Source organism: Nestor notabilis, unplaced genomic scaffold (genome assembly GCF_000696875.1).
Source record: "Nestor notabilis isolate BGI_N333 unplaced genomic scaffold, ASM69687v1 scaffold6278, whole genome shotgun sequence".
In the NCBI taxonomy this organism is placed as follows: Eukaryota; Metazoa; Chordata; class Aves; order Psittaciformes; family Psittacidae; genus Nestor; species Nestor notabilis.
Genome location: NW_009941451.1, coordinates 44142 through 60461, shown reverse-complemented (window position 1 = coordinate 60461; position 16320 = coordinate 44142). Strand labels below are relative to the sequence as shown.

At 36.9% G+C, this 16320-nt stretch overlaps 1 protein-coding gene across 1 annotated transcript in view; it reads left to right on the top strand.

Moving 5' to 3' along the window:
* The first annotated feature begins 6 nt into the window (after positions 1–6).
* Positions 7–16320, top strand: part of FAM63B (family with sequence similarity 63, member B) — a 25858-nt gene continuing 9544 nt past the window's right edge. Inside the window, exons 1-6 of the mRNA XM_010020889.1 lie at positions 7–114; positions 7118–7175; positions 9036–9100; positions 11486–11644; positions 12521–12623; positions 13216–13358. Of these exons, the coding sequence (XP_010019191.1) occupies positions 88–114; positions 7118–7175; positions 9036–9100; positions 11486–11644; positions 12521–12623; positions 13216–13358 (555 nt within the window). The 5' untranslated portion in view covers positions 7–87. The remainder of the gene's footprint in view (positions 115–7117; positions 7176–9035; positions 9101–11485; positions 11645–12520; positions 12624–13215; positions 13359–16320) is intronic.

Below are 16320 nucleotides of genomic sequence, written 5' to 3'. Positions count from 1 at the left end.
TATCACATCAAGTGGGTCCGCTGGAAGGAGGAGAACACGCCCGTCATCACACAGAACGAGAACGGACCCTGCCCGTTGCTGGCCATCATGAACGTTCTGCTCCTGGCCTGGAAGGTACCGTGCTGCGGGCGCCATGGCGGGTGCGGGCGGTGCCGCTTGGGTAGTGCCGTGACCTAAACGCCGACATCGCCGCGGCGGACGGGGCGTTCCTTGTACTGCTGAAAGCGTTCGGGGGGCAGCTGTGCCGAAACCGCGTTAATGCGCCGCCGAAGTTTGTGCTGAGTAAGACAACGTTATCAAGAAAGCTGGAGAGGGGCTTTTTGTAAGGGGATGTAGGACAAGGGGGCACGGCTTTCAACTGAAAGAGGGGAGATTTAGATGTTAGGAAGAAGCTCTTCCCTGTGAGGGTGCTGAGGCGCTGGCACAGGTTGCCCAGAGAAGCTGTGGCTGCCCCGTCCCTGGCAGTGTTCAAGGCCAGGTTGGACACAGGGGCTTGGAGCAAGCTGCTCTAGTGGAAGGTGTCCCTGCCCGTGGCAGGGGGTTGGAACTGGATGAGCTTTAAGGTCCCTTCAACCCAAACCGTTCTATGATTCTGTTAAGAAAGACACTGACTTATTTCTGCTGTTAAGCACGTATCTTACATAGAGAACTTGGAAAATAAATATTGTCAGTCTGCTGCCAATATGCTACTTAGATGCTGCTGCCATATATAGACTTCGTTGTTGCCTTAAAATAGAAATAAAAGTCTAGATGATGCTTTACTGAACTAAGCAATGCATTATTTGCAGATGTGTGCAGGTTTCTAGTAAGTAAACATTACTATTTATAGCACTGACAATATAGGTAGTATTTTGGGAAACAGTTTTTATAATGAAGTGTATGCAGAGTTGTATAAAACACAGATTTGTACAAGTTAACTGCGTTAAGAATAGGGATACATTTGTACAGTTATGCAGAATAGATTGTCTTTAAATTAACGAGTAAAACTGGGTTGTAATAAAGTGCAGCTTTGAGACCTGGATGTGCTTAGGTTCTAATAGCCATCATGGGTGTGGATTTACTGTAGTCTTAAAATAATTCTTTTTAACTTTTAAGCAATTACAATAAGGCATAATGTAATTATGAACACTAGATTAGGTCAAGTAATTATAATATGGGAACAAGGGAGCAGAGCAAGAGATGAAAATAGACAAAAGCAGAGCTAGAATACCACAGTGTATGGTAGGTGAATAGAAGCTGTGTGGTGGGAGGGGCGGAAATGATGTAAAGAGGAGATGAAGATAGGAAGCAAAACCACAACAGAGAATAAGAAGGTAAACAAAGAATAAGAAGGGTTGGGCTCTTCCGTGCATCAGCCACCAACTTTCCTTCTCAGAACTTTATCCGAAGACTAAGAGTTTTGGTCATCCTGTGGGTAGTTATGGTCTCAAATAACTTCAGATAATACATGCAAATGCTCAAAGTTGAGAAACCACAGTTAGAATACTAGTTTAAGTTGTCATTAACATTTTCATATGCATGATCAATTACATGCTTCCATTATTAAAAACAGGGTTGTTTTTGAGATAGTCCTCAGTGAGTGAGGAGAGACTATGAGTAGTTTGTTAATTTGCTTAAAGGTTGCAATAACGAGAAGGCCTAAGAGGTACCTTAGGTAAGTGTGCCACATATTCAGGGTATTTCTTCCTAGTGATTAGAAGATTTTGTTCATTAATGGAGCAAGATTCTGCTCTGTTCCTAATAATTATTCAGGTTTTATTATACTTTTTGTAGGTATTTTTTGATGTTAGAATTAACTTCTTTTTTAAGGGATACAGGTAGAACAACTACTTAAAAAGAGTTGATTCTTTGAGTTCTGCATCTACACTCTCATCTGTGAGGCAGTGGTTTGGCAATGTTTGGGTTTTTGGAAATTCAGAAATAGTAGCACCAGTTGGGACTATTCGGATTCCCTTTTGATAGCACTGGGTTTCTGAACTAAACTTGGAATCAAACTGCTACCTCTCTTTTATCCAATACTTTCAACAGAGTCTGAACATACAACTTTGAGGTGGCAGACTGTAGAAGCTGTACTTTTAAATGTTACAATTATGAAATCACTTTTCTTCGGAGTGTTTTTGCAGACTGCCTGTGTAAGTGTAACTTGCAGTTTAGGCTTCAGGAGATAGAGCTGAGGAGTTCTGCTTACACAAGTGTTAAAAAGATGTCCTAAGAAGAAAGAAAAGCAGTATGATACTATCCTGAAAAAGTAACTGCAAAACTGTGGTAGCCATTTAGGCTTCTGTGATGGAAATAAAAGCATTAGCAGAGTATCAAACCAGACATTTAAAATGTATGTACAAGCATGGATGTCTCTTCTGACGTGTGGGGCACTGTCTTTCAGCATGTTTAAATCTGAATACTGCTCAGTTTTCTCTTGGGGCTGTGGCTCACTATGCAGTTAAGCTTAGCAGTGCAAAGCTTGCTTTTCTAAGTATTTTTTGTAATCTTTGTTACATATAGTTCATGCACCACTTTCCGATAACTTCTGGCACTGCATTAAGCTGTAATTTTGGGGGGGTGGGGTAGCCTTCCTCAGGATGTACTCCATGGCAATCAGCAGATGCTTAAAGCTTAATAAGCATGCCATGTAATTCTGCTATGTGTTTCTTAGGTAGGATGTGATGTCACATAGCCAAAGAACCCTGAACCTTAATGCATTGCACAGAAATGACGTATCTGAAATGTCCGTTGAACAGAGACAAATTGTTTTGGAACATAAAATAAGCCTAAGGGAAAACATAGTGTAAAACAAATAATACTAATATTGCCTTGAAGTGAGTCCTTACAGCTTTTCATGTAGAGAGTAATCCCAGTAGCATATTTGACAGTATCTTTGAAAGTTTTTTCCATGACAGTCCTCTGAATGAATGGAAGGTTTTGGGAGCTGTGTTCTTTACATGCAGAGTTGTGCTAAAATTCTGGTAACTTTTAGGACTGTATAATTTACCTATTTAGGTGATTGTAACAATTACGTAAGTAAGTGCTATATAACTGTTTATGCTTAGGTGTATTCATACTGAGGTGCAGAGAGGAAGTAGAGTAAAAAATTCCTCGTTAGAAATTTTTAGGTTTAGGTTCTTATAAAAATGGCTGGTTTTCAGAGGAGCCGAGTACAGTATACTCCTGCTGGTATCCGTTTGATTTGTTGGAGTCTGGCATTGGCCCTTTACACGTGATCTGCTGTTTCTTTTTACTGAGCTAAACCTCCTTATGGCCAGAATTTGCACAGATTGCTCAGATGGACTTGCTCAGCCTCTGAAGGCGAGTTGCTGGTGAGCATCTGATGACTGCCCAGCAGAGGCCTTGGCAGCCTTCCTCCTGCACCTGTGGGATGAGCTGAGCTTACAGACCAGGCCTGTAGTTGTGCATTTTCCGGATCAGGAAGCATGCTCTGAGGGACTGAAGGAAACCTGGTTGAGGGGGGAAGATGTCAGGTTGTTGGGTAGTAGCATGTGCTATCAGGCTATCGTGTGACAAGTTCATGAAGCTGTTCCCACAAGGCAATAAGTATGTATTTGCAGGGAGTATTAATCGATTTTGTCACTGAAATTGAAGCTACCCTTATCTCTTCTGGAACTCTGAATTCAGGGGAGTTGCATATTTTAGATAAACATGTTCTGAGACTATAAATAATAAGCCAGTAGACATTTGCATGGTCTGTATGTGTAGTATTTTTGGAAGTGTGAGCTTCTGTGTGGGATTGTATCAGTTGGTTTTTTCAAGCCTTTCTGAAGCGTGGGAGAATGCAGTGGAAAATATTTAAAATTAGTATTACGTATTTTTCTAGTTTGTAGTCTAATGCATAGGAAGTGTGGAAGTTGTACTACACCAAGTGTTCAATATGAAAATTTGTTTACCAGTCTTGTCTTTTACTTACAAAGGTGGCCCAACTGTACCTCACGTTATAGTTGGGTGAGAAAGATTTAGTTTCCCGCTTCTGAATGTGGGAAATGAAAAGTAGCTAGAGTTAGGAAGAAAGATCAAGAAGAAAGATCAGGAAGCTACAGTAGAGGAGTACAGGAAATGGGTAGAAGTTGAGGAAACTACTTTTTCCTAAAATGGAAAATTAATGTAAAATCTAGAAACTAAGCATTGGAACCTACTGAGTAAACTGTTCCTCAAAATATTAGATTATGGACAACAACTGCTTAAATTGTTTTCTTCTGTTGATTTATGTGGAGAATGACTGTGGTTCTATATGATTCTTTTTCTTTCTCAAGTTTTGAGGTGTTTTTCTTTCCTGTTTCCTGTAGTCTAAGCACTTGTAATAAAGTTCTGGACAGCTGGGAAATGTCATGTTCTCTCTCTATCCTAAGTTAGCTCTATTAGAAGTACTTGTGACTGTGTTGGAAACTTTAAAGGTGTGATCAAGGTCCCACAAGACATGCCAGCCCTAAAATTATGCCATGAAGTAATACATAAGCTTTGTTTAGCATATAATTAAGCAGTTAATTCTGAGATTTAGCTTGTTATAAAATATGCAGCTATGAGATATTCTGCATATACAAGTAAAACTACTTTGCTTTTGTTCTGCAGTAAAAAAACATAAATTGCTTAGCTGTAATGCCATATGTCTGTAAAGTCTGAAACATTAGTATGTTTATGCCATGAATATGAAGAACTCAAATACAGGTAACCCGTGTATAGCTGCTGTTTGTAGTACGCACGTACTTCTAGATTCCCAAATGTGGTGTAGAGCAGAAATCTCCAAGCAATGCTGGCTGAGCTGATATGAATGGCTTTAAATATTAAAAAAAGCTAGCTTCAGTCTTGAGTCCTCACAGTACTCCTGCTAATATTTGAGGGAGCAGTGCTATTATACTGTATTATACTGGCACATCTGTACTGTTTGTAGTCCTAGAACCACTTCAGGCAGAGCTAGTATAAGTAATTCTGTTCTGTGCCATTACGTCCATGTGCCTTGGAAGCCATAATGAACCAGACCCAACTCAGGGGTGTGCAAGCCGATGTTTGCTAAGGCTTGACTGCTGCCAGTTCAGAACTGGAAGGTTAAGAATCAGCTTTTTGAACCTGTAGTCCTGTTATTTACATGGTGCAATATATTATATTTGTGTGAATAGTCAGTATGAATATTATGAACAAGATCAAAGATTATGAAAACCTTTAGCCTATTGAGTATTAGTTTTGAGAAAAAGTTGAGAAATTTTGTAAGCTACAATCAGTTGTCACTCGTTTAAAAGATGCTTTCAAAAATTCATGTGCCTATGCATGCATGATTGATTTTTCTTCTTAATATAATGTTCATTTTTTTTATAAGCAGAACTTATTAAGCCTTTCTGATGAATTTATGCATCAGTAATTTCCTGCTTTGCTAACAATTTATACATTCATTCCCTTCCTTCCCCAGATCTTAGTACTGTCAGCTTCTTTCTATGGCCACCATCTCCAGGTTGATCAATGTGTGGCATATGCTGTGTGGCCAATTGTGACCTAAGTATGGGCATATTTCTTAGTGTAGAAATAACAAGGCCATATTAACTTGGGTCTCCTTCTTCCAAATTTAATGAAACTTATTTTAAATCCATGTATTTTGTACATTTGCCTTTTGTCAAATATGAATAGAATTGGTGTAGAGATTTGCCTTTTGTCAAATATGAATAGAATTGGTGTAGAGATAGATCTAGTTCAATCACACTAAATTAAAGTTACTAAAATAGCTTAGCTTTCAACTTGGGAAGGAAGCACTTTCCAACACTTACTGTGTTGCTGTAGTGTATTTTTGAGTTTGGGATGCTTCATCAAAGGCTTTCTATGTATTGCTCTTCCATATGATGGAAGATCTTCCTGTCCACAACCAGCAAAGTAGTTGGAGCCTGTTAAACCTTAAGCATGAGTTATCTATCTCACATTGTGTCTTTCATGTTAAGGAGAACCGTGATCAGTGTTGAGGAGCTTGATTTAAAAATTCTTAATAAAATAAATACCAGACTTTCTAGACTTCCAACGGTAAGATGCTGGGGAGAGAGAGGATGAAAAGATTAAAAACAGACGAGAAAGCTTAAAAAAACCCCAAAACCCAACCCCATACCCTGCCAAAATAAAATTCGTATTTATGCAGAGAAAAATTGAGCACACTATGGTTAAAGATGATGTACTCCTATGGTATTCCTTCAGATAGCCAGAAGCATGCCTTTGTGTTTGTGCTTTGGCTGTAATTGCAGGGAGATGTGTAAATGGAAGCGTGCAACCAAAACATTTACTTGGGATGATTGATAGAGGAGATGCTACATCAAAGGCTTCAGTATGTATTGTTCTTTCATCTCATCGAGGAACTTCCTCCTTCTTCTCCACAACCAGCGAAGTAGTCAGAACCTATTAAACCTTAAGCATGAGAATATGTAAGAAGCTTTTGTCTCTGGCTGCTGCTAAGGTGGTTGGTTTTAGCAGGTGCCAATGATAGGAATAGGTCAGCAGAGAGTGGAACAGAAGCTTCACCACCATGTTCTGTGTTTCCAGTCTCCTCTGTATGGAGTTAAACCAAACCCTTAATGTCAGCACAGGGGGAGAGGCTGGGGGATACTTTCCTTGTCTTGGCATTCCTGTCTCAGCAGCTCCTGCTGCCAGATTCTCTGCAGCCTCTTGTCTGTATGCTGGAACTTTTTGAGTTAAGACTCAGTTAAGAGTTCCAATGAAGGCAGGGAGTCAAAGACTTCTGAATAAGGTGAAGTTTTCTTAAGAGTGGCTGCGATTCCCAGTCTCCTCATCCCAGGTGCTTGCTGTTGAGCTACTGGGATGAGTGAACTCCTGTCAAGTTGAGGGGAATGCTGCTGAAATGTTTTGGTGGGAGTAGGGAGTGCTATGCAGAGAGCTTAAAGTGAGAGGAAGTACTGTGTGCATGTGGTTTCTCCAAAAACCATAATGCCTTTTTTTAATCTCTACTTGTAGCTGTTATTTAGTAGAGGTACTGGAAAGGGGTTTGGTCCCAGTATGCTAATGCTCTTATAAATAGGCAAGGCAGATGTGATAGAAGACTTCTGTCTAGAAATACCGTATTGCTAATTTCTAAATTGTGGTGTTTTGACATTTTAAGGATAATATGCTTCTGCTTTCACAGATAAAACTGCCACCAATGATGGAAATTATAACGGCTGAACAGCTGATGGAATACTTGGGTTAGTAATTACAATAAATTGTTTCAATTATATATTATTCTTATCAGTGAGGAGTAGTATAGGAGAACTGTTTTATTTATTTACTATTTTATTCAGCTTTATTTGTACACCCACTTCAAGAAAACTACTTACATTGGCCATTCAAATGGCCAATGCTGTTACTAAAGCAGCATTTCATAATCTCTCGGGGTATCATACTAATCTCTTAATTATTCACATAGAAATTTACCTCCTTCTGTGCCTTCACTTAAAAATATTAAAAGGTCAAACTGTGTACAATAAGATGTGTAATTGCATTACACAATTTACAAAGGCAACTTTGTAAACTGTTTACGATATTCAGTTACTTAGGTTTTTCCTTAATTGCATTTAAAAGTTTCCTGTACTGCTTTCCAGAGTGGTTAGTTTAGTGATGCAGTTACTGTGGCTTATGGTATCTTTAAACTTATTAATGTCTCTTACAATGTTGTTTTATTATAATTGACACAGTGCAGTAAATCAGATGGCCTTTAATTGACTGCAGTAACTCTAATCCTTGGTAGTATGACGCAATTAAAATAACAGGAAAAAATAATCTATTCTTCACAGTGATAGGGGTCTCATTTGCAGACGTTACTCAATTATCCAATTCAGAAAAACTGCAGCTGTTTCCTTCTGACAAGTCTGTAACTTCAATAGCCCAGAATGATCCAGGTGTTGAAAGTGCAGTTGTGATAGTATTTATGCTATGTATACCATAGTTCTTCCCCTTTGTAGCCTAACAAGTACTGTGTTTTCTTTATTTTTTGCTTGTAAAGAGTGTAGCTTGTTCTTTTCAAAAGCATAGCACTGAATCTTTCAGTGGAAGAAGAAAGTTCATTACATAATTTCAGAAAAACAAGTCTTAAGAAATATTGCTGCCTGTGTCTAAACATTTCTTCTGTTTTGATAGAATAATACTGTCTGAAGTCACACATAATCCTAGTTATCTAAATGTGTGTATTCTTTCTTGAAGGCATCTATTAGCTTCTGGAGTTATCTTATTAAATTGAATAATAAAATTACCTGCTCAAATGAATTAGGTTCCTATTCTGTCAGCAGGATTAGCAGTTGTCAAATGGTTCTTCTACAGCTTAAAAGAAAATAAAAATAGAAGAGCTCTTCAGCCATTGTGAACAATCTTAACTTTAAAGATTATAAATGTGGAAACCTATAATGATGTTTTATTTTGGGTAGAAACATATTTTTTAGTAATGGAGCAAGAGAATAAATGCAAAAAGCATTGAAATAAAAGTGGACAATTTTTGGAGAGGCAGTTTATGGATACTAGTCACTAAAAATTTTATGAATCTTGAACTCCAGTGTGCTGATAAACTGACTAATTACCTTTGTGTTGTAGACACAGATAGAATACAAGCCTGTCAGAATTACTGGTGTACGGAAACATATTCCAAAATATTCATAGTATCAGGGTAAGTGGTTGCCTTTGTAAATTGTGTAATGCAGTTACGGATCTTATTGTACACGGTTTGGCTTTTTACCATTTTTAAGTTGAGGCACAGAGGAAGGTACATTTCTGTGTGTAGAATTTCTGTGTGAATAATTGAGATTAGTATGATACCTCAAGAGATTATGAAATGCTGCTTTAGTAGCAGCATTGGCCATTTGAATTTTATTTCTTAATATGATCTTACTATGGTTTTTAAACTCATGTTTTACTTCATAATTATAATTCAGGTTATAAAACAATGTGATCTCGTTAATTTGACAGAAATCTTCAATGGTGGTATTTTTGATCAGTCAGCTTCAGTCAGAAGTGTTCACAAGAATGTTGAAGCTTTGAGTGTGAAATAAACTGAACTTTATTTTTACCTTTTTTAGGAGACTATATTCTTGATGCAAAACCTAAAGAGATATCTGAAATTCAGCGTCTAAATTATGAGCAGGTAAGGAGCTGCTCCTGAAATACAGTTGCTTATGTCTGAAGAAACTAAACCTTTTTCTTCTTACCTGAGGCTTATCTTGTGAAAAACCAGAAGCATTGTTTGTAGTTAGCTTCTCCTTTTTTCTAGGCTTGATGTAGAGTACAATTTATAAATACTGCCTATTAATGGAGGAAAACTCAGTATCTGTTAAGATAAATTATTTGCCTGCAATGAGTATAATGAAAGAATTTTGGTTTTATTGGGGAGTTCTAATGTACAAATACAGATGGGAGTATGCAACAGGGTAGATGCTTTTTGAAGTCTTCTATTATGCATCCTTAAAGTGTTATGCGGTGCTTGCTAGACTTGCTCTCAGGATATAAACTGGGCGAGAGAGAGATCTCCATTCTTAAGTCGTGATGGACAAAAAGAGGTTGATTCCATATTATGAAAGGCAGTATTATTTGCACTGATCACAGTTTTTGTCATCACAGAGGCCTTTCTGTGTTAAAGATAATGCTATTAGTTTAAAGGAAATACTGATGTAGTGTATATTATCTCAGAGCAAATCTTTCAAGCTCTGTGGTCACAGCTGTTTTTTTGATTACTTGTGGAAAAGTGATTTGAATTTATTATAGGTGCTGGGTTTCAAGCTAGTTTGATGTATTACTAGGTCTTCTTTTCTTGGTCTTATTCAATGTTGAAAATCAAAACGAGTATCTTGGGATAGTTGAAATTAGAATGAAGATGGAATGTAGATTCTTTTAATTCTTTTAATAATAATCCAAAATATTACTTCTATCAAATTATGTATTTTGTAATAACAAAATTATTAGAAATTCTGTGTTATAGAAGATTACAGCTATAATCAACTACAGGAGAATGATGAAAATTATGTATCTGGTTAAAGTACAACCTCTGTGACTTTCTTGTGCTCAGATATATGGATTAACTGTTTATATGTCACAAACCTGTTCCTTAAATCTTTACCTGTATAATTTTAAAGAAAGCTTCTTCTCTGTGAATGTTCTAAATGTATTTGTAGGCAGATAAATGAGTGATACCACATGAGAGGGGGAAAGAAACTAATAACCCAATTGAGTTTTACAAAGTTACTGCATTTCAGAAGCATTAGAACTAAGTCTTGGTGTTAATCATAGTTTTGTGTTTCATCTTGTTACGCAGTTAATATTCTTTGCCTAAAACAATGTTTTCTTCTTACAAGAAATTGAAGTAAATTTTTCAGACAGCTGGATTTGTAATGCTTGATATTACTGTGATTTCTGTACCATGACAAGATACTAATTTCAGTTGTGATTTTCTTTTTTTATCATGCTTGAGGGATTTAATTAACTATTTGAATGAAAACACAAGTTCGAATGCACAAACTTAAGAACAGGTTGCTCAGAGAGGTTATGCAGTCTCCATCCTTGGAGATAGTCAAAGTCATCTGGACATGATCCTGGGTAACCAGCTGTTGGTGGCCCTGCTTGAGGAGGCTGGACCAGATGACTTCCAGAGGTCCCTTCCAAACTCACTTACATCGATCTTTTTAGTTTTTTAGACATGGTTGCTTTGACCATGCAAAAATAGCTAAACCAGGAATTCAAATTGTAGTGAGGAACTTACGCAGTTTTCCAGGCAGTCTGTATTCCTGCTTTTTTACAAAGTAAACTTTAAGAAATAAATTCAACTAATGTATGAGCTGAATTTGTGTATGGCTAATGCTGAATCGCTATAGACTTTTTTCTTATTCATTTAGCAGAGTAAGAATATAGAATTATTTCTTTTAAAACACCTGGTAGGCTGTTATACTTGATATCTGGTCACTTCTAATGAAATGCCCCTCAAAACTTTTTTATTATGAAACAAAAAAAATCAGATTCTTATTGTTGGTCACCACTTTAAGTACTGAACCCCCAAATGAGAGTTGGCAAGTAGATCTCTTTGTTTTGTTCATTCAGTATGTGGTGGCAAGTACTTCAGCCTGGCTCAGAAGGCAGGCAGGACTTAGAAGGGGAGAAGAAACCTCAAGATGGTCCCTGGGAGATTCCTTTATAATCGAGTTCTTGCAAATAACTGGCTTGTGGTTATAGGAAATAGACTTTAGAGAAATAGGAGCTGCCTTAAAAGCAGCTTATGAGTGCAGAAGAATAAACAGATACAGCTGATTGAGGGAGAGTTCTTAGTTTGCTGATCTCTTCTAACACAACGAGAATTAATAACGTGAGTATGCAGTGAAACAGCTGTTTAGCTAATTTCTGGTTTTGTAATTTTGCCTTCCCCCATCCCCACCCCCCAAATGTCGAATTGATGAGTACTAAGTAATGAAGGGTTACAAGAGTAACCACCAAGTGTACAAAGCTCTATTTGGTCATCTGTTCTTTTTTCTCTTTCTGCTGTAAGAATATGAGTGATGCAATGGCGATTCTGCATAAGTTACAGACGGGTCTGGATGTCAATGTGAAGTTTACAGGTGTAAGAGTATTTGAATACACACCTGAATGCATAGTGTTTGATCTTCTCGATATCCCCTTGTACCATGGATGGTTAGTGGACCCTCAGGTAACTTGTTTTTTTCAATAATACGAACAGAATATAAGTAATTCTGAATTTTCTTGGGAGGAAGGGAGAATTTTACCTGGAGTCAATAATAATGACTATGGTAATGGGTTGTTTTAAATCTACTAAGAAAAATGGGGTCCTCTTCAGAAAGGAGTGAATACAGACTGTGTTTTTTAGTGTCGTGACTTTGCAGAGACTCCGATTATAGTCAGACTGACTTTAAAAACCTTCTGTGCTGAATAAATGACCATTTAAATGAGAACTGTTGTGCTGCAGGAAGTAGAAAGTTGCCAGATACTGCGTCCCTGTCATCGTCTTTGAAAACTCGTTAAGGGAACACTTGGAAGGAATGCGAGGTTACATTCCTCCTTTCTTCTGATGTACTAGTCGCTGCTTTTGTGAACTGAGCATTAGGACCAATTAGAGAACAGCATCTTTAACAAATATGTAATTTATTTTTCATGTTGGTATTTAATAAACAGTAAACTGGTACTGTTTACTTAGGTGGAAGCTGCCGAGTTTGGCTGGAATAATCTGTCTCAGTTTTTTTCTTTTCATGCCTTGGTCATGAAAGTTGCTGTTCTCTTATCCTCTTGGACTTCACCCACCCATCCAACTGAGCCAACTGATGCCCCATTCTGTCCTCCATCTGCTTTAGCAACAGCTTTCGATGTTAAGCGTTAGCTTAAGGATTTAAAATGGGACCTGAGCCAGGCCAGACAGTTATACATTTTGCTAAAATTTTTTGGCATAGTATTTTTAGGGGGATGATGTCCTCTCTTTATTGAAACTCTTAGGAATAATTGCTATGGGCTCACTGTTGCATTTTGTTCTTACAAAGGTAAGTTCTCTGTTTTGTGGTCCTTCCTGTTGCAGGTTGCTGACATAGTAAAAGCAGTTGGTAACTGCAGTTACAATCAGCTGGTGGAGAAGATCATCTCTTGTAAACAGTCAGAAAACAGTGAACTTGTTAGTGAAGGTAGGTAACTTTTTTCTATGCTTTATTGAAGTATCTACCCTATCAAATCTTAGTTACATATTTCGTACGTAGTCTTGGTGTGTAGAGATACAAGTGTGAAGAGCTGCATTCTGTCTGCTGAACTTCTTCCCTGGGCAGGCAGACAGTACTGTGCTTGTCCTCTCAACTTCCCTGGTACAATTTTCGCACCAAGGATCAACCTCATTCTCTTGATCTATTCAATACACTTTTTAAAAAGCTGGAGAGAACTTCCTTTTCTGAAAAGGTGTCATAGGCAGCACTCCGATTTCAACTTGGCTATTTATTATCTCCTATAATTAGAATATGAATTATATACTACATGATGACAAGGTAAAAAACAGTAATACTAGAAGTGGGTATAGCATTTCTGAACATGAAAGAGTTATCTAAAATGCTGAGATTTTAGAACTTTCAACTCATTTTCACCTCTCTGAATGTGGTCCCTTAGACTTGTGGCAATATGGGGGCATCTTAGTAGGGAGGAGATGGGAAAATATTACCATTGTAAGCAGGTTTTATATATTAGGCAGTATGCAGTAGACACACATAACAGTATGTATTGCTTTTGTAGGATTTGTAGCTGAGCAATTTCTAAATAACACAGCTACACAGCTGACATACCATGGACTGTGTGAGTTGACTTCAGCTGTCCAGGAGGGAGAGCTTTGTGTGTTCTTCAGGAATAACCATTTTAGCACCATGACCAAATACAAGGTATATTCAGCCTATTTGTCTTTACTGTTGTGGTTTGCATTCTCATTTCAAATCAAATCTTGCTTTTCCCCATTCTGGAAATAGAAGTAAATTCCAGATTATGGTCATATGTAAGTATGGCTTATGGTGAATATAAGGTCTGTAGCAAATGTTATTTGTGAATTATTGATTACAGTGTTTTAGATATCAGGATGCATTCTCCCTTTAAATCTTCTTGTAGCTCTTCACTTTGGTTTGTTCCCTGTGTTAACTCCCTTTGTGGTTATGTATAATTACATACATTTCTTACATTGCTTAAAGTTACTTGCAGTAATTGGCAATTATGAAGTTACTTTATTTTTTGTTTCTGAGGATATAAAACTTTGCTTTACATTTGGGCCGATAAATGAGTAGCTCCATCATGTTGTTCAAAATACCAGACGTTTGGAGTAGTTGAGATGAGCTACAGTACTGGTTCCCTTTGTTAAAGGGATTATTTTTTTGAAGCTGAAACTGGGAAAGGAAAATGATAAGAATTGTGAAAAGAACATTCCAGGATAAGAAAAGCAAAAGGCAACTTAGTTGATGCTTCTGGGGCTCCTTCTCTGAATTGTAACTGTAAGAGCTAAAACCTAAGAAATACTGAATTAAAATATTGACGAATAGTATTATTAGTTGTGCATTTAAGCTTTACTGATTCTCAGTCAGTGTGGTTTTAATCTCATCCTTTTTGAAAAGCCTTAGACTGCTGAAATGCTAAGTTTTGGGATTTGGGGCCATTATTCTTGTGTTTCATAGTAATTATGGGGACCTTGCATGCAGCTGGTGTTCAATTTTCATGTCATCTACAGGCTGTTAGTTTCTGAGGTTGTCATTTTTAAACAATGTTGTTCATTTTGCTTTGGACTTCTGGTGAGTAGTAGTACATTACAGAATTTGAGATATCGAGAAACTTTTAATAAAGACGGAAAATTTTTATTTCTAAAAGTCAGCAGTAACCTTTCTGTCTGTTTCTAACCTACCCAGCTGTTTGCAATAGACACATGATTTCATATCAAGGAAGTAGGAAATAGTCTAGGCTTTTAGCCAAGATTAGCTATGCAGAAACCTTTGGACCTCCAGGATACATACATGAGATGAAAATGTATTGTTGTCACAGTTGGTATTTTTGAACTGCTTTACTCTTTCCTTTTACTAGGTTTAATGCTAGCTCTGCAGATTTTTAATGGAGTTTCTTTTACATCACAGTTTGAGCAGTAGTCAGCAGTAGGCAGACTATGGAGAAAAGTCCATCAATTATGAAAACTGAAGACACAATGTATGCTGGAGAAAATGAAGGTGTAGAACTTTCAGGGCAAGAACTATGCAATATGTTTGTCTAATATTGCCCTTTCCTCTTACCCCTCCAAACCAATATATGGAAACATACAAAAGAAACAGTTGGAAAGTTAAACAAAAGGGAATTATACCTATAATAAAAGCTATGCACACATAATAAAACTTCTGTGGTTTCAGAAACATTTACAGTTTCAATAGTTAGCAATAATTTATAATTAAAATCCCTTAGGTACATTAGGTCATTTAAGTATCGTTCGAATGAAACCAGAACTTCTACATGGAAACTTTCATGTACAGCTGATACAGTGAGTTGTATGATGGAGATACTTCTTAAGTTCAGCATTTTCTTTTTTTTTTCAGGGCAATATTTTAGTGAAAGGGCTTGGATTTCAGTGTGTTGAATTTCAAGGATTTCAGTATGTTACATTTCAAAGAAAGTAGAATGTAGGTTGATCTTGACTGCGCTTACTGGAGGAAATTAAAACAAAACAGACCACTAATCTTTTCCAAAGGAAATGTAGAACCTGTTCCAAGTTTTCTTAAGTGCTTATGTCTTCTGGAATCAGCTTTAGAATTGAAGAGTCTGTGTAATTTTAGGAAAGGAAATACTTGGTGATATTGAAATAATTCAAAGAGTAAAATTCATAAATCAGAGATGTTTTCAAGTTCAATATAACCTTTTTCTAATTACACAGATGAACCAGAATAGCCTTAATTCTGCTCTTTATTGGTGCCATGTAACAATCATTTGATTGTAATTGAGCCATTTTTAATATTTGTGGTGCTTGGCTGAACAGATTATTTTTTTTAAATTTCTACTGGAGTTCTGTCCACATCCTGTTTTGTGAGCTTGTTTTAGAGATAATAGATATTTTCTGGTTCTAAATGTGTTACATATGCGTTTACCTGTTGTTCCTTAAGAAGGATAGCCTTGTGGATATTTTAGAGCAGAAATGGGAGAGGTGGAGACTGGTAACATCCTTTGTGCGTATAATTTGAACTTTCTGTTTTTGAAGTATTTATTACAAAGAGTTTGCAGTATTTATTATTTGACACACAGTATAAATTTAAAAATACAAGATTTACTGACACTGACAACGCTACCCAATTCTTCTGAGTTTACAGTGGCTTTCCGCTGTCAGATCAAAGGATCTTTACCTTGCTTTTGAATTGCTAATTTTAGAGGGCTGTTTTACTGAAATGAGAATTAACATGGAAGTGTGAATAAACAGTGCAGTGTTCTGAATTCTTGTGTCTTCGGTTTGAAATTTCTTTCACAGGATGCTGCTACAAGATGTTGCATAGTGGCAAGAGCTCCTTGGAAACATTCGGGGTACTAGTGCCCAACTTTTAGGCTGGTTAATCTACTTCCTTTGTGTCCAGTGTGTATGGATTCCAAGATTTTTTTATTTGTTTATTTATTTGCATGGGTGGTAAAAGACTTTGTAAGGAAAAGATATGGAGTGACTCCTCAGAAATGTGGTTTTAGTTTTAGTATTAATTTTTTAATTGTTACTAAATTAACAATAATATAATAATAATTATAACATAATAAAATAGGTGGTTGGGTTTTTTTCAGTCTTAACTACTTCTTGCAAGATCAGAAGTAGAAGGGTTATGAACATAGAGCAACATTATGAATTCC